The sequence below is a fragment of the Cimex lectularius genome, unplaced genomic scaffold (assembly GCF_000648675.2).
Source record: "Cimex lectularius strain Harlan isolate CLEC.00 unplaced genomic scaffold, Clec_2.1 scaffold106, whole genome shotgun sequence".
NCBI classification, from domain to species: Eukaryota; Metazoa; Arthropoda; class Insecta; order Hemiptera; family Cimicidae; genus Cimex; species Cimex lectularius.
In genome coordinates this window covers 8622-34465 of record NW_019392769.1, presented here as the reverse complement: position 1 = coordinate 34465, position 25844 = coordinate 8622, and the positions used below count along the sequence as shown (strand labels likewise).

Sequence of the window (25844 nt, the reverse complement as noted above, 5' to 3'; positions counted from 1 at the left end):
CATCTTCAGGGCCTGGGTAAATTACAAACATACGTTGATTGGAAAAAATACGATTCAAGTTTTAAATATACATTTTGAACCAAGTGTTTCATACTCACATAAAATATGGTGTATTCTTGTGGTGTCATGTTGGTTTTGTGTGTGTTGTTACAAAAATACAGAAAATTGTATTCTGCTGTTTTTATATGATTGTGACAGGGTGGGGTAAGCGGAAAATTTGGGAAATTTTCTGTGATCGCAGGCGGTTTTATCCAACTCAAAGGAAGTCGTGAATGGGGATTTTCTGGATTGGATTTGTGATTCGGCATTCAATATAGGAATGGAAGTTAATTATTAAGGACAATAACGGGAAAAAAATACAAACACAACTTTCTAGAAATGGTTTATATTAACAGATACACCCAGCATTAATTACATAACTGGGAGACCAACGATGGTTGGCGACTCTCCTCAAGGCATGATATACAGTGTATAATGTAAATATGTAAATAACCTCAAATTACGTGATGTATATTTTTTTTAATGTTGGTAGTAATAAATAAAAAACAAAAAATACCGAACAGATACATGCAACCACAGCTACACTAACGCCATAAAGCAAATAAACTATTAAACCTTATTTTTAGATGTCCCATTCCTTCGTTATCGGCCTTAATAATTAGCTTGCTTTCCAATATCACAAATCCAAGTTACTTGTCTACTCAAAACACACATTATTATTATCTGTGTGGTGTTTAGTGACCGTTAGTTGATGTTTATTTGGAGATCGTGAGATGCGGTCTGGTGTGACATAGGTTTCAGAAAAACATTTTCTTAGAAATGATGAATGATGGAGTGAGTGCGGTGTTCAATCCTTTTTTTTTTTAGAAAAGATAGTTCCTACTCATAGTAAGTTGTTTTCCAACGATCCGGATTTCGAGCCCTTAGCTCATCATCAGGTTGAAGGATTTCTAAAACCACATCTCTCGACGTGAATTGCAAAAGTGCCCTAACCAACCCTAAACATTTTCTATATCGTGCAAACGTTTCGATCTTTATTGAGATCATCTTGAGGGCACAGAGTGTTTGTTTTCTGTGTAGATGTGTCATTATTGTGTGTCGTGTTGAGTGACATCTAAACAGAAAACAAACACTTTGAGCCCTGAAGATGATCTCAATAAAGATCGAAACGTTGGCACGATAAAGAAAATGTTTTCTAAACCTACGTCACACCAGACCGCATCTCACGATCTCCAAATAATTATTATCATCTCAAATAATTATTCTTTTTATCTAAGATCTTGGTTGAGATGAAAAAGCTAGTGTCACGAGCGGGATTCGAACCCACGACCTTCGGCTAACCGAATCCCGCTCGTGACACTAGCTTTTACATCTCAACCAATACCTTAGAGAAAAATAATAATTAATTGAAATTATATGGTCAATTATGGCCGCTTGAGTGAACCTTTAATTTTATCCTTATAGACCATATTAGTTGATCTAATCTATCCAGGGAGATCCATCGCTCACAGACAAAACAGAACACAGGACGCCAAAATAGACACTCCAGATTCGAATACAGGGCTGCTGGATTCCAACCCGGGACTTTTACCTTACAATGATGAGCGCCATGTCAACGCCTGAACCACCACCCCAAAATTTGAAACTTTAGGTTAGACTCATTTTAAATAAATAACTTAAAATATTTATGGATAACAGTTTTGAGTATATTCTAAATAAAAGTCGTTAAATGGTTTTTCGAATAAGTTGTTCAGGTCGTCTCATGTTAGTATTATTCAGCTGGCACCCGTTCGTTTAACTGAGGATTTCTTCAGGCTTGACTTCTTATCCGCCAATTTTGGCGTGTTTCGCATTGAATATTGAGTCGGTTCCATTTTGGCCGAGATTTTGTTGGAGTCGCTTTTGGATGGTAGCAACCTGGCGGGCAAGCCGCTGGTCAACTTCGTTGGGACCATGTTCTTCCTCAGAGCGTCGGTCGACTTTTCCAAACCGACCCTCTGAGCTTTTGACTTTGCTGGAATCGAAGAATCGACATCGCGAAGAATCTGCAAAACGTCTTCTTTTTTCATTATATTTTTAATGGGGCCTCCCAGTGGTTTTTTCGTCTTAACCGGCGGAAGTGGGTTCCGAGCGTCGAAAAGCTTGGCCGTGTTTCCAGCTTTTGGAGTTTTGACAGGTTTCCTGCCGGAAATTTCTTTCATCAGAGTGTCTACAGGGAACTTCCTGCTGGCGCTGAATCTTTCTTTCAAAGCCGCGGATTTGGCGTCTTCTTCTCTCATCCAATCCGTAACTCTCTGCTTCGCTTTGAGGAGTTGTTCGTCGATGTGATCTGGCGTTTTGGGACCCCCGACAATCTTTTTCATCTCGGCAATCTTCTTCCTTATGTCGACGTCTTTACCAATCACTTCTTTTCCACCTTTGCCTTTGTCGAGCCTGATTTTGGCCGGTTTTTTGACAGACGACACTGGGGTCATATTCGCCATGGTATCGGCGAGGGCGTCGAAATCCGAATCTGAACCAGTTTCTGAACCGCTGTCCGATGTGTCGTATTTGGTTTTGACTGGTTGCGTTTTCGTTGGCTTCGTTTGTTCCTTACTGACCAACTTTTTTGAACTTGCCTTACTCTTTCGAGGTTTTGTGGTGTCCTCTACAAAACTCTTTTTATCACGCGATCTATCCTTCGTCTACAAAACAAAAAGTTTACAACCGCTTACTCACTAAAATAACATTTTAAAATTATATCAAAAACTACAGGGAACACACTTCAGATTTCATTTTTTTCATGAATTCTGCTATACGTGATGTCATAATTTCTTGGCCGTCCCCTTCACCTTTGCTAGATTTTTTCGTCGACATTTTATCCCTTAATTTCTTGTCGTACAAGTTTAAAAGCTGTTCTTCATCACTCGTTTTTAACTCAATGTCAGAATCTAAAACGAAAATTCAATCATTAAAAACGCTAAAGACACAAGACAAGTTTAGTCAAATTGTCTTGTTGGTGGACCAACTCTAGTAACTCAAATAATTACTTTTGTCATCATCGCTCTCCGATGATGAGAAATCGAGAGGTTCTGCTTTGAAATCGATCTCATCATCTTCAGAAGAGGTGCTCTCTTCGAAGTAGCCGTCGTGCAGGTCATCAAGGTTGCCCTTATTCTTGCTGTTGCCTGCTCTATCAGCCCGTACGTATGACTTTTGAAGGTCCTCTTCCTGGGAATCACCCGAGGACATCGTGCACTCCTGAGGACAAAATGGAACAAATAATTAACAATAAATTTGATGAAACTAAGTTAATTGGTCAAATGTTGTCATGTGTGCGAATACGTATTTTGACTAAGTAGTCAACGTAAGTTTGATCGTATACATTAGAAGTTCAGAAAGAGGTAAACATTTCTTTTTTGTCAATTGTGAGATTACTAGTTTGATCGTCTTGATAATTTTGGACTGCCAATCTTCAAGTTTTGGTGTGTCAAATTGTTTCTGTTTTTTGCCATCTTCAAAAATCCGTCACGGTTTTAAGCAAGGCGAGAAATTTGGAAAAGCCTAGTTTGCCAAGTTTGCAAAATATTTATATATTAATTTGAATTTTTAATACGGAAATTAAATTAAATGTTCTGTTATTACTTTTATTCGTCATACCTCTCTTAACTGATTCTCATTAAATATTATGAGTCAGACACAATTTAGTATTTGTCACATACTTTAATTATTAATCCATTTATATTTTAATGGTCAATGGACCAAGTTACTTCTTTCAATTAATTATTTTTTTTATGTAAGGTCTTGGTTGAGATAAAAAAGCCAGAGTCACGAGCAGGATTCGAACCCACGACCTTCGGCTAAATACACCGCTGCTATACCACTTGAGCTATCGTGACTTAGATCCTCTCGGACACCAACTCTTCGATCACATCACAACCTACAACTATTCGAATTTTCCCTCTTTTTGCCGTTTTCAAACGTCGTGTAGTTAGGATTCAAAATACTCAGCAACTTATGAAGTGGCCACTGGCAAAAAGTGGGAAAATTCGAACGGATATATGTTGTGATGGAGAGTTGTAGTGTCTGAGAGGTTCGAAGTCACGATAGCTCAAGTGGTAGAGAAGCGGCGTATTTAGCCGAAGGTCATGGGTTCGAATCCTGCTCGTCACTTTTTATCTCAACCAAGACCTTACCTAAAAAGAATATATAATTATTAAGTTAAAACAGCGCTAGAGCGCTACAAGCAAGTGTCTTGTTTTTATTGAATTTTAGTTTACAAGAGAGGAGAAGTAACCGATTAGTTACGTTCCTATCACGAGAACTATTCACTTTTCTCACTAGGAAAGAAATGGTGAGGCTACTGGCGTCTTAGGCATCTAGGAGGATGGTCGGAAAGGATTCGGAATGAAAGGTGTTGAACTAGGGGATTGGGGTGAGGGTGAGTTGAAGGTTTGTATGGTTAGTATGATTGGATTATGATCTTGGACAATGAAGGATTTTTGACTGGATTCTTTGTAGATTCCAGTCGTTCGGATTAGTTATAAATGACGCGCTTGTTCTGTAGTGAATTTTCATTTATTGTAAAGAGTATTTTAGTTTATATCCTCTGTTTAGTTTTATTCTTTTGAGTCGAATGTGGGAGTTCCAAGTCTTTTGTAGTCGCTAAGTCCCAAATAATTGTCAAAATTGGTTGCTAGGAGAGGCAAAGGGTTGTAGTAAATAGGAGAGGTGTGAAGTTATTTGCTGGGTTTTGGTTTCGTGAAATCTGATTCTCCATTTCTAGAACCATTTTCCAAACAAGAAAGATGGTCCTGGAAATTTGTGAAGGGCACTACTGTGTCTTGAGTTTGCTGAAAAAAAGTCTTCATATGTGAAAGTACTGCATCGGGAATGATAGATTGCAGTGTAAACTGAATAGAGAATGAGATTAAGGAAGCTGCCTTGCAGAACACCCAATTCGGCATTGTGAATACAATACAAATAACATTATAGCAAAATACATAGTTTAAGGTTATAATTTTGGTTTAATTTTCTCTAATAAGAATTTAATTTTCGGAGATATCTCAAAAGAACAAGTTATGTGAAAAAGGCAAGAAATTTCTTGATTTAATCTTAGAGTTATTTGTAAAGGTTAAACTTAACACCACTAGTTTTCGTGGTCCGTTTGACCAATTAATTAAAAAAGGCAAAAAGGAGGGAAAATTCAAAAAGGTGGGGTTGAGATGGGAAGTTGGTGTCCGAGGTCACGATAGCTCAAGTGGTAGAGCAGCGGCGTATCTAGCCGAAGATCGTGGGTTCGAATCCAGCTCGTGACACTGACTTTTTTATCTCAACTAAGAACCTTAATTAATTGAAAGAAGTTAAACTTAACTTTTCAAACCTAAAATATTTTTGGTAACTTGGATCTTTATGGTGTTGAATGTGGGGAATGTGAGAATATGTTTTCTACAATTCTAGTCAGAAGCTCAAAGATAAACTATTTGCAATCCATTTTTAATCCTCATCCAAACATAAATGCACAGCAAGTAATTCATATCTCCGTACACCTCTTCCTCCTCATGTCCCTTTCAAACTTTTTCAGATGAAAAGAAAGATTTCTGATGCTAATTACTACATTCACAAATCCCTAAGTAGAAAATCTTTTAGACATGACCCAATTGACTTAGAACCTATAATCAGGAGGCCTTAGAATTTTTAACCACTATATACAATGACATTCTACGTACCGCTCACTTTCCTCCCTAATGGAAGTATTAAGTAGTCATTTCTAAAGATCCCAAACCTCCCAAGTACAACTCTCCTACAGACAAAAAAACTTGCTACTCCTTTTAAAACATTTAACATTCATCCTTGATTCACATTGAATCATTCCTTCTCACTAATTCGGCTTCGGTCCCTATCATTCCACAATCAGCAAAGCTTCAAATACGTTGACAATATCTCCTCCGCTCTCGACAACAAAGAGTAGTGCTTGGGTTCCTGGACGTGGCCTATGCTTTGATAAGGTCTGGTTCCTCAAAATAAAATAAATATATGTATGCAATAAGGAATATCGATCAATACAAGCCGGCGTCTCACAGGGGAGCATTCTTGGTCCCATCCTGATATCATTTGTACTGCTGACTTTTCTACACATCCCAATACTATCAATGCACCCTACTCGGATGACATCGCAATTCTGCATTCAAACCCAAATCCTGTCCAAGCAGCCTCCATCGTTGAATTTATCAAACGTGGGGAACAAAAACTGAATGAGGACAAATGTATCAAGTAATTATATAAAAACACTTGCCCTCCACTGCACATCAATAACAAAGAGCTACAAACTTCCACTCAATTCTGTTACTTAGGACTACACCTACCAGACAGCAGACTGACATGGAATCCTTCATACAAAGCTTACGAGACTACATGTTAACAGAAGACTCGAACAAGTACGAAAACTTTTAGAACCAAAATCTGTTTTGTCTGCCAAAACTCAACTCTGTACAAGACATGCGACCAATCTGGTCATACGGAGTGGGACTGTGGGCTTCCACTAGGCCATCCAATATTCAGCGCATCCAAGCAAAAGTCCTCAAACAAATTGTCCTTACTATGTCACTATCCACAACACTCTCGACATTCCTTTTGTCAACGAACTGATCCGATCCCGCTTCCGAAAGTTCCACACCAAGGCTTTGATCCATAAACGACGTTAGCCTTGAGTCCTCCTCGCCCTTTATCACTCATGTTGAATGCCGGAGTTAGTTTTTCCTAACAGTGTCCGAGTGCAGTGCTGGCCATAGTGTCGTCGTAGCCGGAAGAATAAAACCATATAAGCATATATTTTTTACATGTAAAGGCTATAAATAATTTTTACATAAAAAGAAAAAACGAAAAGAAAGTTACAAAGCTAAATACAATACAATACTGTCTTCGATTGAAAAGTGATTATGAAAAGTTGTCTTACAAAAATAAACCTACGAAACCTACTTTAAAAACTAATATTCTTTTTCTTTTTATTAAATGTATTTGTATGATTTACCTTGTTGAACGACCACAAAATAAATAGAATGAGACACGACCCGGGCCTCACCGAGAAAACATGGACTGATATTTATAAATAAAACATATGCGTGCCGAATTGGCAAAATGAAGAAAACAATAAACAATATGAAACATTTATGTTGTTCTTTTGATGAATTAAAATCTTTGAGCATCTTCGAAACATGTTCGACTTGTAAACACGGGGATGTGGATGAAGTACGGAGTTGAGAAACTTGCGACTTCTTTTCTTTTCGTCTTTACACAAGTACGATCGACAAAAAAGGTTCAATATTATAACCAAAATGTATAATTATTCAATGAAAAATTTAATCGATGTTGACTTTATTTTTATTTATTTTTTAAAATCAGGCAGCACTAGACTTAATTTTAGAAAATGGCAGCTGATTGTAGTACTTTTATAAATAACTTGTTAAATTTGTATTTTTTCAAACAAATGACTTTTTCTCACCCTCACGTTGTAAAAATGGTTTTTCAATTTTTCCTTTTTTTGTATCAAAGTTAGGGTAATTGGGCCCCTAAGACTGACAAAACGCTTTGGTAATAAAACGGGGTTCTAAAAGCCGTACTCATCAGACATAAATTTGGTTTAAGATGGTAGAAATTATCTATGTTTATGGGGAAAATACGTCCGCATTTGTGCACTTTTCTCAAAAACTATTTAATCAATGAGAATAACATTTTATACGTGTTTGTTGCGAAAATGTGTGACGAACAGTGGTCGCTATCAAAATAGTTCTATTTCAAGTACATTTAATTTGAGAAAAATTTGACATTTGGAAAAAGATATGTCGATTTTTCTAACTTGAAATTTTTTTTTCTACCGCAACTCCCATTGATTGTACAATCTTTTAGACATAAATGTTCTAAAATGTCTATTTAATGATTCTAAAAATTCAATAAAAATAGAGAAAAGTGCACCTTTAAGTGTTAAGATATGCTTGTGACAGTCTCCTCGGAATCGAACCGAAAAATATCAAAATGGAGCACCAAAGCCAAAAGGAAATTGGAGGATATCTGCTAGTAAGATAAAGGTTTCTAAAAAATAATAAATCAATAAAATAAGATTGGTTGTATTTTTTAATATGGCTAATAATTTTATTTTTTAACATAATTTCAAAGACAAAATATTATGACGAGAAAAAATTTAATAAGGATATTAAAATGCCAAGTTAATGATATCCCCCTCGATGTTCTTGTTTCTTCTAAAGCTAAGAAAGCTAACTTCAAACAAAAAATCCTTAATTAATTAAATTTTTTTTTAAACACCACTATACCCAAAAAAGCCTAAAGCTTAAAAAAAATCTTCTGGTTTTGTCTTCCATTAAATCATAAACAAAATATATTTTCAAATTCTTTAAGTTTAATATTTCCAATATATGCAACATTGTATACATTATTTTTTTTATTATGATGTATAAATAGTACATTTTGTGATACTGCCAATTTACATCCAAATTTGTAACAATTTTTCGCGCTGATCTTTGCACCGAGCAAATCGTGTCTTTCACGAGCATGAACAAAGAATAATGCCTGAAACTTAATAATTCAATTAAAAAATTGTGAACTGACCCAAATAAACCAAAACAGTAACGTTTGAAAAAGTTTATTTAAAATGAAATAGAAATGATCACATTGGCATATGTTCCTCCTTGACACTCAAAGAAAAACAAGATGTGCCCCCCCTACAAAGTTGAGCAAAACGTTCTTCCTTTTCTTTTCGTGTTTCAGCCAGCTCTGCCAAAGTCTCCGGCTGGAGGATTAACTTATCCCGATCCAACGAGGATAATCCTTATTAAAAATAAATGTTATAAGAAAAGAAGTAATGAGTGTGAACATCCCAATGATCGAGTTTCTAGTTGATGAACCAATGCCACGTTTTAAGGACATTTGAAACTCCATGTACCATACTTACAATTTTAAATTTGGAATTTTGTCTTTTAAGACAAAAACTACCTACAAACTATCATTATTTCATCCTGGTCTGCTTGCTGCTTTAGTTTGTCAGACGCGTTTTGTCATTTTGCCATCGGGGTTATAAACTGGTCCAGGCGAGATACCGTTCCATTCTTTTTTATGCAAATTTTACCTGGATCAACTTTATTCAAATTTTTCAAAATTATTAAAGGAGTTATAAAAAAGATTGCCGGTCTGCTAATTTATAACCGATCGTGTCTCAATAAGAAATGTGACTATATAACAATTGCTGAATCGTATATATTTTTTAGGATTTAATGGGAATTAAAGATTCAGGAAAGCATGAAGTTTGAGCTTTAAACAATAAAATTTATCAAAACGATAGCTAGTTGTAGAGGACAAAACGTTAAAATAAACAAGACATCACAGAGATGAAAGTACACGAGGAATTTTATAGTTTGAATGTTATAACGTTAATAAACTAAATTTTTTTATTACAGGCATATAAAACGACCAGATGCTACCACGGTATCGTTTTTCTTTCTCGAATTTTCTTCCCTCCTGATTTCCTGAAAATAATGTGCTGTACAGACGGACAACACCCGCGGACATTTGCTGGACTTAACCAACACGTTCAACCACAGTTAAAACCAAGGAGAGAAACAGAAGTTTAAAAATGTGCTCAATCATGAAAACAAGCATAAATTAATATTGTAATTGTTATTCAAAGAGGAGAATCACTCAGGTGGTATTATTATATACAACACATATTTTATAAAAGGACACTATTGACAATATGACATATATATCAATGAGTGAATATGGCAAAGCAGATGACCGTCGTCTTTGACCGTCGGCAGCATAGAGCGCACATATGTGTGTATTGTGATCGGGAACTATGCGGCAGGATCTTGCAGAGGCTTTCAAGTGGAAATTACTGTGGGATCGATACGGTTTTTGTAACGCACCCGGTACCAAGGCGAGAAAGATTGATGTTCATGAGTAATATTGTTTTAGGCTTTATGCTTATGAGTGTGGGCCATTATTACTATAGAGCTTGAAAGACCGTATATCTCATCTAAGTTTGATGGAGGAGTTGATCATCCAGGATCAATTTTTTGAAGTTTCTTCGTCGCACACCGTCACCGACTTATACGGCGTTGATCCATCAACCAAGGAAGACTTGGCGGGACTTGATTGATGGTTTGGCCCTAGTTGATGCCAGAGTTCGTCAGGTCGCAGCACGATCACCGTCTGGGATTTAACAGCGGTGGGGAGAATGGTCTGGGAATAGTAGAGTGTAAGACTCGTTCCGGTTCAGAGTGAAAGTGTTCTTCAGATGTACTGCGTTCACTCCAGCGGGAATGGCCTTTTACAGCCGAAACCCGTTCAAATTCATTCAGGTGCTAGTCTAGTGGCGGCCGGTTCCGATTCCGCGCGTTAAACAGCCTGTCGTCAATTTCTTTTTAGAAAATTTCAGCAGTAGCCAAAGGCACAACACTTTATAGGTGAGTTGCAACAAATCTTAAAACACAAGTATAAATTTTTTTTTAAACATAAAACAGCAAAAGGAAAGTAAATTGTCGAATGACACTTAACATGACACGTATGTTGTTAGGGGTCACAACGGGATTCTTTCTTATACACTTTCGTTCAACGACGAAAAAAAAGATAAGATATCCGGAAAGATAAAATTTTAATTGGACTATACTTTCCTATTAGACCATTCGGATTTTCATATTGATGAAACCGGACGAAGGATAAGGTATAGCGATTTGTCTGTATAATTTTATTATTAAAACACAATACGTGCAAAAGGAGAAAGTTTTGACATTTTGGAATATGACAAGCAAATATTAAACATTTTTTCCTTACAAAAGAAAAAACGAGTACTTAATACTTAACTGAATTTTCGACCTGAGCATTACAATTTTGATAAAAATATATCATCTCATCCATGATGGGTGTATTCACTATTGAATAAATAAATAGATTAAAACAAAATGTCAGTTAGTTGGGAAAATAAAGCGTTGGTTGTGTAAAGCTCTTTTGTTATTTAATTATAAGGTGTGAACTTTGAATATTTTAGGATAGTCGATTTGTTTTGTCAATAACGCTTTTATGACTGATTTTGATTTAATTTTTTTTTGTTTCTATTGTGAGTTTAATATGGTAGATTATTCTTCTTTAAAGTGGTCCTTTTGGACAGACGTCTTTTACAATTAGCGATTATATTTAAATTTTCTTAAATTTTGGTCAGATTTATAATTATTACTTTTGTGAAAATACAATTGCTTTTATATGAATTTTTTTATAGTATCAAAACAGGTTTATTTACTTTTTTGAGCATGTATTTGGACTAAATCTAAAACTCAATTATATAATTAATTTGTTATTCCTTTTTCTTTTCAAGTCAATTTATTTTAAAATTTTCATTTCCAACAATTGACCAAGTGGTAGTTTTTTTTTTATTGTGCACCCCGGACGGGGTATTAATTCGATAACAAGCCTGTCCCGCCGGGCGACATGTATGACACTCGATTAGACGGAATCTCGCACAGGACTCGAACGGGTACGATGCCGGCGACGCGCAGTTGGAATATATAAATTTGACTATTTTTTTCGAGTTTGGGCCGAAAAGGCCAGTTTTGAAAAGTGAGAGGGGACTCGCGTGAAAAGTGAAGCAAGAGGCCGACTGCCCTAGATACCCACTCCTCGACACCGGTCGACTTCCGTTCGTTTCTTTTTTTGTTCTTTTACATTTTAGGCCTATTTTTTTTTAAACGAGCCCAATTTCGCTTCTTAGGGTTTCAAAAACCGTGAACCGATCATAGGACAATTTGTCGCAATTTAAATTTTCGATTTGTAAAAGTGTCATCCCACACTTTCCACTGTTAACTTCAATATATTAAACTTTTACAGGGTACACCATAAATGATTAAAAACTTGAAAATTGTGAAAATTTCAATTACTATTGTACGCATGTCTCTATATTTCAATGTATACAAATTGGAAATTTCCAAATTTCAATTATAAATATATTAAAAAATAAAAACAATCTTGCATTATCTTCTGATTTTAAAACAGCCGTCACATTCTTGCGGAAAAGCTATTATTTTATAAATAAAATTGTCATTTTGTTCAAAATTCATCTAAATGTACAAATGAAAGCCAAAAAATAATCCATAGTTCTTATAAAACTATGTTTCTAGGGTGCAATGTTTTTTCTTAATCCCCTTCTAGAATACATCCAGGCCCAAAGCTTGTTTAAACTAATAAAATCTTTCAACAATAAATTGTCAATAAATATTTGCCAAGAATTGAAAAAAAATTAAATGTTGGGTACTGTATCGATTCCGCTGCTGAAGTTTAGTGGCAAAACGAAACTCCTTGAAATTCACAGGATGATCGTATCCCTCCTTAATGATCGCTTGCGTGTTATAAATATTTGTATGTTTTTATTTTTTTACGAACTTAAAAAGTTTCAAATTGTGAAAAAATTCGGTCTAATCAAAACTTCAGAGAATATACCTGTTTCACATACCATGTCAACTTTATTCATTATATTTACAATACTAATCTCTTTTGCAATAATTAAACTTGAAATAACTCTCAAAGTAAATGTAATGAATTTAACTATTCAACTCGACCTTATAAAAAAAAAGAACTGTTAGTAGGAAATTTGTGTAGTAACAAGTGAAATACATCTGAAATTTTTTACTATTTATGTTATTTTTGAATAAATTGCAAACTCTATCATTATGAATTTTTATACAATCAATTTGCTACTGCCAGAAAGCATCTAACGTATAAGTACAAATCACAAAGACAAATTAAGATTATGGATGGTTAATTGACATACACCGTCAATTAACTATCATTGAAACTTTTCTCATGATAAGAAAATTGTACTCAAATTTAATTAAACAAGAATTAACTCTGAATATTTAAAAACACAACCCGATAATAAAAGTACTAATAAAATAACAAAAACTGTAGTTAAAGTTGACATTTTTTACGAACGTCAAAACTTTCCAATTGTGAAAAAAATTCGGTTTAATCAAAACTTCACAGAGGAACGAGTAAATAGATTTTAAGTAATGCAGTAAATTTTAAATCTTTAAAATCATGAATTATGTTTTTTAAATGAAATTATAAATTTTAATTAAGGTAACAATATGAATTTCAATTTTTACATCAAAAAAGACTAAGGGACAAAAGTATAATTATAAACAACGAGGAGAAAGCCAGATAACAATCAAACTGACTTATACACAATTAAAAATAACTACCAAAGTTAGATGTAATTGAGATTGTTGATGAAAGTAAAATATTTATAAATCCAACTGGATCATAATAATAATAAAAAGTAACATAAACTTTCCGTAGGAAATGAATTAAGGAGGAAGGTAAGTGGATTTAAAATAACGTGTTATTTTTTAACACTATGCATTTTTATTATTAAATTAATAATTCTGTCAATGTACATTGCAGTTTTACGTATGCTAACATTAAAAAGGGCCAAAAGTGTGAATTTAAACAGACAGGAGATGAATAATGATGAAACCGTTTGTACCGTGATTTATTATCAATCATAGGAATTTTCCTAATAAAATTACGAAAGTTTGATTCAGTTAAATCGTGCTATGAAAGTGAGAGTATTTATAAAGTTTAATTAAACTTAAATTATCTCTGAATTTAAGAGCATTTATAAACCTAACTCAATAATAATAAAATACAAAAATAACAAAAACAGTACGTAAGAAGTGAGTGAAGAAACAAGTTACGTAGATTTCCAATAATGCAGTATTTTTATATAATATATTGTGTTTTTATTAATAAATTACAAAATGTATCGACATGCATTACAATTTTAAATCTGCTAACATTGGAAAGGGCCAGAAGTATAATTATAAATAGGGACAAAGCCAGATGATGAGTAAAGATCAAACCGATTTATACTGTAAAAAAATCATTGAAACTTTTCTCGTTGATATGAGTATGTATCAAAATTTACTTAAACTTAAATTCACTATGAAATTAAGAGCATTTAAAAACAGAACTCGACAATGATAATAAAAAAATATATATAAAAGCTGCAAGAAGTAAATGCAGGAACAAGTTAAGTATTTTAACATAATACAGTTTTTGGAGATCGTGAGGTGCGATCTGGTGTGGCGTAGGTTTTAGAAAGACATTTTTTTTTATCATGCCAACGTTTCGATCTTTATTGAGATCATCTTCAGGGCCTGTGATTTATAAACATTGTTTGAATTTTACAAATACATGTAGCATGTGGAAAAAATTATGAATTTATACAATGCTAGAAAATTTAGATTAAAAAAAAAAACGAATTTATACAATGCTAGAAAAGTTTAAATTAAAAAAATGAATTTATACAGTGCTAGAAAATTTTAGATTAAAAAAAATGAATTTATACAGTGCTAGAAAATTTTAGATTAAAAAAATGAATTTATACAATGCTGGAAAATTTTAGATTCAATCAAAGTATTCGTACTCACTTGTACACGGAAAACAAACACTTTGATTGAGTACGAATATTTTGATTGAATCTAAAATTTTCTAGCATTGTATAAATTCATTTTTTTAATCTAAACTTTTCTAGCATTTATAAATTCATTTTTTTAATCTAAAATTTTCTAGCATTGTATAAATTCATAATCTTTTAACACATCCTACATGTATTTGTAAAATTCAAACAATGTTTATAAATCACAGGCCCTGAAGATGATCTCAATAAAGATCGAAACGTTGGCATGATAAAAAAAAATGTCTTTCTAAAACGTACACCACACCAGACCGAACCTCACGATCTCCAAATAATCATTGGCTAACCGTCACTAAACACCACACATAATGCAGTATTTGCTTATATGATGATTCATGTTTTTTTAAATATTAAATTAATACTTTTATCAATCATGTCAAGTGTATCACTGCCAACATCAAAAAGGGCCAAAATTATAATTGTAAACAAAGCCAAAGCCAGATGATGAGTAATGATCAAACCGACTTATACAGTCAAAAGATTTTCTCGTTGATAAGAAAATGAACCAAATTTAATAGAAACATAAATTATTATTCACTAGAAATAAAACAAGACTAATTTGTCAGAATCTTCGGCGCAAAAACGATGAGAGCAAGCTCCACCTCAGATCAGTAATTGTGTTGAGCAATCCTGACTAGTTTTAATGAACTATTATAACTAACTATGAATCCTAGTTCAAGGCCGATCTCAATTAGGCAGGGAGGCCTATATTATTTCCCTACCGCAAAAGCAGTTTGTTTACAAACATAAATTACTAGTTTACAACCTTTAATAACCTAGGAAAAAGAACAAGTTTAACAAGAACTTATTTTTCCCTTCTCTGATTTAAACTAAATCTGGCGCTATATTTAGCTCATTTTTGTTTGTAAGCACAATCTTGGGTATGTAAAGATGTTTATGATTTAACTTCTGATCCTTTTGATCTCGTTAATTGCAGAAATGGAGAACTACAACCAAATATCTCAAACTGTGGAAACCCGACCCCGGGTTGATTTATCCCCAAAAGGTTCGTGAGGCCGCTCTCACCTCTGGAAAATTATGTAACCAAGCTTGTATGATTACACTACTGGCTGCATGTAATTTCCGAGTGTTCGCAGCAATTCAGTAACAGCCATCGCTCTTGGCATGTTGAAAATAATTAAGCTCGAGTCTAATGCCCTTTTTTTTTAATTCGAAGCCTTCAGACCACTGCAATCAAAGTGTATTGATTTAAAAAAATATGATTAAAATTTATGCGTGCAATATATAAAAACATTGAAGAATCTTTTATCATAGCCACACTACAAAAAATACCAAAGCTATGTAAATTTCTTGAAGTCTGCATTCATTATTCAAATTGATTCTTTAGCTTGCGAACTTGTTTTGAAATAATTGTCAATATATGAATGTATTCCTAGAGAATACAATGTTATCAATGTATAGTGGCATACGAAAAAAACATAAAATAAAACCTTATTCGCCATGCAGTAACAGTAACAAGTAGCAGGCTTTTTACATAAAGAAAAGGTGTTTATTTTTTAAAAAAGACAAGGAAACAAAACCGATAATGGTTTATTAAGCAATAAAATTTGTAATAATTTTTCTTTAATCGTGATACTTGCCTTAATTATAATCCTCCAAGTTGGAAACAATAAAACTATTTAATTTAAACACAAAATAGGGTAACAAATAGCAGGCTTTTTTCATAAATTTAAGGTGTTTATTTTTAAAAAAGGTAAGGAAACAAAAAGATAATGGTTTATTAAGCAATAAAATTTCTAATAATTTTTCTTTGATTCTGATACTTGCCTTAACAATAATTCTTCAAGGGGAAACAATAAAACTATTTAATTTAAACGATGTAAAAATATGGTAACAAGTAGCAGGCTTTTTACATAAAGATAAGGTGTTTATTTTTTTTAAAAAGGCAAGGAAACAAAACAGATAATGGTTTATTAAGCAATAAAATTTTTAATAATTTTTCTTTAATCGTGATACTTGCCTTAATTATAATCCTCCAAGTTGGAAACAATAAAACTATTTAATTTAAACACAAAATAGGGTAATAAATAGCAGGCTTTTTTTTTATAAATTTAAGGTGTTTATTTTTAAAAAAGGCAAGGAAACAAAGCAGATAATGGTTTATTAAGCAATAAAATTTCTAATAATTTTTCCTGATTCTGATACTTGCCTTAACAATAATTCTTCAAGGTGGAAACAATAAAACTATTTAATTTAAACGATGTAAAGATATGGTAACAAGTAGCAGTCTTTTTACATAAAGATAAAGTGTTTATTTTTTAAAAATGACAAGGAAACAAAACAGATAATGGTTTATTAAGCAATAAAATTTCTAATAATTTTTCTTTGATCGTGATACTTGTCTTAACTATAATCCTCCAAAGTGGTAACAATAAAACTATCAAATTTAAACGATGTAAAAATATGGTAACAAGTAGTATTCTTTTTTTTCATAAAGATAAGGTGTTTATTTTTTAAAAAAGGCAAGGAAACAAAACAGATAATGGTTTATTAAGCAATAAAATTTCGATTTTTTTATCTTGATACTTGCCTTAACAATAATTCTTCAAGGTGGAAACAATAAAACTATTTAATTTGAACGATGTAAAACTAGGGTAAGTCATTGTCAGTCGAGACGTCCGGTGGTTTGTGATATCGTGTCCTTCAGAAGTCGGTGTACTGACAAAAACCGTTTGTGAGCCCATATTTATTAATAGTATGCTAAGTTACATCCGTTCATTTTTTTCCTGGCTGGCGAGACTATCGTTAAAATGAAAAATGAATTCATTTGTCGAATTTAATTTTTTCAGCTGGGCTAATTTTTGAAATAAACCGTCGGCGATGAAGTTTGAGTTTTTATTTCACATTTTTAAAATAAACAACTGGGCACGTAGCTGGTCTTCATTTTAGAATATTTGTAAGCTTGTAAGCTTTTTTACTGTAATTTCAAGTAGCATGTGGGCTCATCCAGTCGATGAGAGAGACACGATGTTAATAAAATAAACTGTGCCATCTGTCTTAATCTAAAGGCCGTCGCGCGGTTAAAGAAGGGGCAGACAGACAGTCGTAGGGGAGTCTATAAGTGAAATATATCGCTTTTCCTTTAATTTTCGCTTAAATTTGTCTCCGTCTAAAAACTGGACCAAGGAGGTCATCCAAGACAATATCGGATGTGAAAATTAACCCTTTTTTGAAAGCTCATTTCTTGTGGCTTCAGACATAAGAGAATAGACTTTATATTATAATATATTATTTATTTACATTACGTACACATTGTTATTCTACATGTCAAATCGGACAAAATTGTCCTATTGTCCATAGTCCGTATCTCTCATTTCTATCTGATTTATTTCACTTTTCGAGTTACTTTAAACTATCACAACTTTTTCCTATAAAGCCTCGGTATGTCATAAAATGTTAATCCTACTTATTAATTGTAATATATTAATTGGTCAAGCGGACCACGAAACTAGTGAATTGAAGAAGTTAATCCTACTGTAAATTTGATTACATAAGCTTAGAAAGGCATTAAAAATTCTATAAGATTGATATTTTTACTGCAACATTAAGCAAACAAAGTACCAAGTTAGTTAGAACATAAATTATGACAATTTTTCGAAGTTCTCGTTTAAAGTTTAAGCAAGATTTTTTGGTTCTGAAAATACTGACAGATAAGGCGCTTACAGAAAAGTCATCCCCACTAATGTCCTTTAAACACATATACTTTATTTACCATAGGTCAGTTATAACCAGAATAAAATTAACGTTTAGTTGCTAAAAGTTTGATTTTCTGTCACAAATAGTTTAAAAAAGAGATTAAGTTGTTGAAACTTCTATTAGTAAATAATGAAATATTATAAAATAAAGAGAAATTACTCTTTGGTACAAAATTGATCATCAGAAAAATCAACAAGCTAAGATTTAACCCGATTGACTTCTACACATTGGAAACTTATAAAAATTTAGGCTATTTTTTTGGAAATAATTTTTTTAGGACTTTTTTATTTTCAATTTTGTACCAAAGAGACTTTTTAATTTACTCTGTATAATTTTCATTATTTTGTAATCGATGATTCGACATAATAATACGTTTTTTAAACCATTTGTTAAACAAAATTTTTTTACAATTCAACATTACTTTTACATTTAATTAGGTTTCGTGGTCCGCTTGGCCAAATAAATTCTTTTCAATTAATTAAAATTTTGGTTGAGATAAAAAAAGGAAGGAATTGAAAAATGGCAAAAAGGAAGGAAAATTCAAAAGGTAGGTTGAGATGGGAAGTTAGTGTCCGAATGGAACGAAGTCACGACAGCCCAAGTGGTAGAGCAGCTATTTAGCCGAAGGTCGTGGGTTCGAATCCCGCTTGTGAGACTGACTTTTTTTATCTCAACCAAAACATTAATTAATTGAATTGAATTTTACACTAGTGAAAACTTACCATTGAGAAAGTAAGTATGTGTTTTTAAAGATCTAGGGGTAATTTTTCTGTAAGCGCTGTACAGGACACTGTTGTATTTACAGAGGAAAGAAACATTTACTTAAACTTTGGACAAAAACTTTTTGTACTTTACTTACTTTTTTTTGGAAAAGAAAAACTAATGAATTTTATAGTCGTTAGTCTTACAGCGCATTAGTAGTTTTTAATGCTCTTTCCACTGATGTAATAAAACTTAGCGTAGGAAAAATATTTTATAGGGCTTTATGGGAAAAAGTTGTTAAAGGTTGAAGTAACAAGAAATGTGTTCTCAAATATAATTGATAATCCGACAATGGACAATGGGAAAATTAGTCCCATTTGACATTTACAATCGCCCTCCGACGTATTGAAGTCTGTTCGCGGGACACCCTGTATATTGTACCTTATATATACCTATATCTATAAATATTATCGTCTATGTACGTCTATATATAATTAATAGTTATGATTTAATAAGATACATTCAAAAATAAAAAAGCGAACACTCGTATTATTTTTTTAAAAATCATGTCTATGTAGTGATAGATTAAAATTTAATTAACAATTTTTTTTACCTAGTATTGCTCTAAAAGCGTTACGATTAACAGAAAAATCAGGTAATAAATTTAAATTTTTTATTAAATTTTTTAATTTAAATAAAAAATCATTGAGTGTATACATTACTATAAAAACATATTTAATATAATTATTTTTAAAGGGTAATACAAAATAATATATACTAAAGAAAGTGGTTTGTCTTACTGTAATTCTTGTACTTTTTTAAAAATTGCGTCATTAATATTTTTGAAGGTTAATTAGTCATTGATATTGAATAAATCAAGGATTAAAAACATTATTGCTGAGAAAAGATATTTCATCGCATACTCTGACATATTATTTTCTATATCCGTACATTGAAAGTTATTATTATTTTGGAAGTCTATTAAAACATTTCATGTATGTTTTTTATTTAATGTCTACTCAGTTAGGCCTAATTTTACTTTTGATATGATTTTAGCACTTAGCCTGGGCAATGGAAATACATAGGCGTTAAACAATCGATAAATCTCGTCTTTCTTGACGATTTTAAGGTTTTATTATGAGTGCAACATTTTACAATTAACCCTGGATATAAAAATAAATTAAAAACGAAGGAAGAGAAAGAAAAGAAATTCTATGTATCTATTTGTAACGATGTTCAGAGCAGAAAGAATCCAATGGACTTTTCTATGTTGAACAAAGGACTTGATTAGCGTAATTGTGAGCTTGAAGTTAAGCCTTTAGCGATTCGGGCGATTTTTTAACGGAAATTGAGCGCATTTTTTTTAAAGGTGAGCTTTTGAAGGGCCCATCAATGCCCCAAATATCTTATCTCGCAAATTAGGACAGTGGTGATAAGGTAGTGTGCCATTAAGCAAAAAAATTGTAAACACACTTGAAAAATCAGATTCTTTTTTGTTTGTCGGTACGAATCCCACGTGAAATCAGTTTTGAATTAAGCCCGCAGCTCGGCTTAAATCATTAAGTCTGAAAGAAGTCTAGCGTTTGGCCTTGGTAACGGTAGAACGAGTAAAAACGAAAAAAAGTTTCGCCGATTGCTTTTCAGAGGAAATTCATATTCTGCGCCGGAGTTTCCGAGGCCCGATTAAATTGACAATTTTGATAAATTAAAAAAACTACCTAAGTTATTTATGGTTTGCATGTAAGTCCGTACAATGTGTTGGACATTTACAACGGTTTTTTACGTATATGTACCCAATTTTTGAAGGACACTCGTGAAGTATTGACGTAAGTTCGCGGGACAACCAGAATACTGAACCTTATTTATACCTATATCTATAAAAACATACTCTATAGAAAATTAATCTTAACTTCTTAATTATAATTTCAATTAATGCAAATCATCTGTTAACATCATCATATATTCTTGCGTCATACATTTATACTCCAAGTTACTTCACAGTATAAAAGTTATTGCCAGAAAAAATATTTTAAAATCCAACATTCAAAAGGTTTTTTAAACCGAATTATAGCTTACATACACTTATTATTACGTCATAGATACAATACTGTTTTTTTATTACACATACTTTACATTTTGACTTGGCTATCGTTTTATGGGTGTTTTAGAAATCAAGGTCTAAATGTTTCCATTTAATCCAAAACCAGCCAGTGGCGAGGCAGTTGAATATGCATGCATTTCGTTTGTAAATTGTTCAAAATTAAATTTAAAATTACGAAATATTTTGATTAAGAAAAGCTCTTCCAGAGTACCTTGTTTTATAAATTTAATTGTAAAAATTCTATTTTTCCTCAATATGATTGTATTAAATAAACATGATCAGGCTATAAAATGTGTTTTATTTATACCTTCGTCTTTCTTTTATTTTATTTTAATTTATACCAATATTTATTACTTTAACCAATGCTATACTTTAAGTTTATTTAAAAACCTACAATTTATTAATTTAATTTATCATTTTGTATATGTTGTAGGTGTGGGAGTTGAAAACGAAGACAATGACATTCCTGAAAAGTCTTTGAATCGTTCTGAAATCGAGTGTCAAAACTAATGAAGCAAAACGGAGGTAATTTCGACTTTCTTTTTGTCTCAAATTTCAAACATTTTCAATCTCGGATTGCTGTTATATTTGTATTATTCCCTTTTATTTTAATTTTCTTCAAAGAATGTTTGAGAGAAGCGTAACGACGTTGAATGTTCAGTTTGTAATTGAATTGTAATTGAAATAAAAGCCGTTTTTTAAAAATAGGATCGACTGTTTGTTTTTTTATAAGAGTTTAGACTGACGATGATTTATCATGAGTAAAAGTATGTTAAAGTACACTAAGTCACAGGCCCTGATCGATACAAGTTCGTGCACTATGACCATTAGACTTGAGGGTGAAGAGAAAAATCCTCACTTCTAAAGAAAAGAATGTTTTTTCTTTTTCGAAAGTAAATTTTACTAAATTCAATTCTTTCTTCTTAGTAAACGGAATTTTTTCATCTAAAACTTTATTAGGTTCTTCAAAAAAAAAAAATTATCTACAAAAATTGATTATATTTCACTCCTAGTGAAGCCAGATCAGGTCCTTTCTACCTGTTTTATACTGGACTATTTTTATGAATTGAATTTGATTCTTATTATTTGCTATCTGTTGTGAGATTCATCAATAATTCTATATATAGTAATCCAATATAATTCATCATTCTAATATGTACGTTTCATTTTATCCAGAGCTAAAACAGACAAATGGTACTTTTTTTGGATTTAGAATTAAATAGTTCGTTAATAATTTTTCTCTAGACTTAGTTTGAGAGCAAAAATGTTAAGTAAATATTTTAATAAAAAACTTTTTTGACCTTGCTGTTTGTAAAATTAGTTCATTAAAAAATTGACTTAATAATTAATTGCAAAACCAGAAGCCACTGATTTTCTTTTCTTCCCATGTTTTGGTAACACTGTGGGAAACACTGATTGCAGATAATGAGGTTACTTAGTTTAGTGCGTTTACGTTTTCGAAGCGCGTTTTTTTAACAACATTTATTTATAAAAAATACAGTAACGTGGATCGTATGATATGAACAAGCGTGGTGTTTCTCATTTAAAAAAATCGGCTTTTATAGTTATTATTTTGAATTTAAAAAAATTAACTCACTTCGAAAAACTGAGATACGTATATTCAAAGTGGACACGTTTTTCCCTCTATCCCAAATTTGGGTAACACTGTAGGCAACACTGATTCCGTGAAATAAGGTTGTTTATTTTAGTGAGGATTACATTGCACGTTAGAGTTTTTTAAAGTGCCAAATAATTGCAATAAAAATCTATTTACAATTTGGTCATAGGCGATCTTCTTCAGGTTATACTTTAATAAAATTTATAGATAATTAATAAAAATATACTGTACATTGAATCGTATGGTATGAACCGAACCAAAATTTTCATATTCGTTCATTTACATTCTAAAAAAACACTTTAGAAAACTGGGAGATGTTCAACAGTTGGGACTGTCCCCCCCCCCCCGGTCACCATGATTGGGTAACTCTGTGGGCAACAGTGGTTCAGGGACGTGAGTTTGTTTACTTTAGTGCGTGGACGTTTTTCGTAGCGCGTTAGTGTTTTTGGAATAGCCCAATAACTACAATAATAGCCTATTTATAATTTGGTTATATCCGTTCTTCTTCTTCAGGTTACGTTGCAACAAAATACATAATAACAAAATTTATGCAAAGGCTCAATCTTTCGAGTGATTTAAAGGAGTTACTTGGTCCCCAGTGTTTGTTTCGAAGAGCACTTTTCAGCTTTCTCAAATTTATTGATAGTTAATAAAATTATACAGAAAATTAAATTAAATACACTTTAGGAAAACTCGGAAATGTACAATAGTTGAAATGTTTTCCCCACCTTCCCAGGTTTGGGTAACACTGTGAGCAAAACTGATTTCAGAAAGAGAGATTGGCGCTGATGTTTTGCTTTGCACATTAATGTTTTTTTATTGCAAACTAACAACAATAAGAACTGATTTATAATTTGGTTAAATTCGATCTTCAACGGGTTAAATCACTAGGAGTAGATTTTGTCCTACAACTCTCTCAGCAAAATAGATTTATATATTTGTTTTACATTTAAAAAATTTCCACTCATTACGAAGTTAACTGTTAACTACGAGTTAACTGTTTCACTGTTTTTCCCTCCGTTCCATGTTTGGGCAACACAGTGGGCACTACTGATTCAGATATATTGGAACTTAATTTGATTGATTTGTAATTTTAATTTACACGTTTAATTGCTTATACGTGCGTTTAATTATTTATGGCTTACAGGAAAACAGCAATAGCTAAAACTTCGAATATATTTTTTTATGGTTTAGAATTTTTTATCCCCGATCTAGCTCCTTCAGTTTACAACGTGCATAGGCTGTGAATAGTGGTAATTTTTTGAATATTTTATGAAACATTTTGCTAACGATTTGTTATTGTTGTTAAATGTGTTATTTTATTACAAATTTTACATAATTTATAACGAATACTAAGAATCAAGGTGTAGTATTGATGAAAAAAGTAAATTCAGTTGTTTCTTCCAAGCTTTCGACCTATTTTAAGGTCATAATCAGGGCAAAACAATTTTAACAATGTCTACTTGTTGAGAGTGCCCAAATACGTGAAACACGACACCCAAGAATGGCACTATTACACAGAAAACAAACACTTTGAACCCTGAAGATGATCTCAATAAAGATCGAAACGTTGGTACGATAAAGAAAATGTTTTTCTAAAACCTACATCACACCAGACCGCATCTCACGATTTCTGAATAATAAGTCGAAAGCTTGGCAGTAATACCTGAATTTGCTTTTTTTCTTCAAGACCATATCTTGATCCATAGTGTTCGTGTGTGAAAAAGTAATCGATATTTCTAACATTGAAAACTGATAATATAAAACGCATAATTCTCGTTTTTCTTATTTTTTAATTTTTTTTAACAAGCTTATATTGCATTATATTTCTGTTTTCATATAAAAATAACTACTAAAATAGACATCCACACATTGTTCATCAACTGCTCATCAGATAAACATATAAAAATTTTAACAATGTAACATTAAATATATTGTGAAATATTGTGTTAAAACTGCGAGACGATTTAATTAGACAGTACTAATAGTAGTAATAAGCTAAAATATGATTTACCTATTTATTTGACAACTACGTGCGTAGATGAGTATTTTGTGTATTGTGGCACTTGGGATAAAGTTATATCGAAATCTGTCAGCACATGTGCTTGATTTTAACTGGCAGCTTTGAAAGGTTGAGGTCATTCAAGACTCCCTCGACAAATCTCGGAGACAATAACACTTTGAAACGGCTTGAAAATACTTTAGATAAAACTGTGAATTTTATCCATTTCAGTTATGAAACACTGAAATGTCAAGTGTAGTCAACGGGCCTGACCTATCTTTTGGGGGAGGGAAAAAACGATCCAGGACCACTCCTGTTGTCTGTGGACTCTCGACGTCCTTGGTCGTTCAATTGACCCGAAAGCAGTCAGAACCAATCAGGCGACTCAAATAACAATATGCTAGTGAATTTGCATACACGGGCTCGTGTCTGGGCTACAAGTGGTTTCCAAGCCAATTGGGCCATCGTGATAGAACGTCAGTAAAAACTATTGAAAGAATGGTTTCAAAATTAAAACTTGGTGCCTTTCAAACGTCCACTTTCAAAAAGCAAACGACAAATTTCATGAACAATGTAATTTTTTTCTATAAAAACAAACCAAAAAAACACATCAGTGACGTACAGTGGCTCTACAGTATAAAGGAATCGTCATCATTACCACCTGACAAGCTTAACAATTTTTTTATAATCTTTGTCTTTTTGAAAACTGTATTTCTTTTACAATTTATTTTTTAAGTGTATTAATATATTATGTTGGTTATAATATGCTGGTCAGATCCACCAGAAGGTAGTTTTGGGGATTTTCTGAATATGTTGAGAGATTTTTTAGAAAAATTACAACGAAGCAACCATAAACTTGGTAGTTTCTGGTCAAGTTCGTCTATTTTTGCTGTTTTAGTGTGTCAGATCCTCCATCTTCAGTGGTTGGTCAGGGTAACAAGCAGGGCGAGGCAAGGTCCTGATTCCTTACATTAGGCAAATTATCCCTTCTTCATGTGTTCTTATACGGCCTCAGGATCCTTTTATTTCTTCACCATTAACCAATTAACCAAACTTACGGAAAATACAAAATAAATTCTCTATTCATACAGGCAACTTGGATAAATAAAGGAGTCGTTGACTTGACTTACACTTCATATATCCCTGTTGTTTCTGGAGAATTTTATCTGACCTCTGTGTTAGGCTGCTT

General features: G+C 32.5%; 1 protein-coding gene and 1 long non-coding RNA gene across 2 annotated transcripts; one reads left to right on the top strand and one right to left on the bottom strand.

Moving 5' to 3' along the window:
• Nucleotides 1–1684: 1684 nt before the first annotated feature.
• Nucleotides 1685–7380, bottom strand: LOC106673361. The gene is made up of 4 exons (XM_014405453.1): nucleotides 7010–7380; nucleotides 3030–3240; nucleotides 2764–2930; nucleotides 1685–2684 (listed from the first exon to the last, which is right to left on the bottom strand). The coding sequence occupies exons 2-4, from the start codon at nucleotides 3229–3231 to the stop codon at nucleotides 1776–1778; spliced, it is 1278 nt and encodes a 425-aa protein (XP_014260939.1). The 5' UTR covers nucleotides 3232–3240; nucleotides 7010–7380; the 3' UTR covers nucleotides 1685–1775.
• Nucleotides 7381–10225: 2845 nt separating this feature from the next.
• LOC112127149 lies at nucleotides 10226–21550 on the top strand. Its single transcript, XR_002910417.1, has 2 exons — nucleotides 10226–10454; nucleotides 21469–21550. It is a non-coding gene; the product is annotated as an uncharacterized LOC112127149 (long non-coding RNA).
• The last annotated feature ends 4294 nt before the right edge of the window (nucleotides 21551–25844 follow it).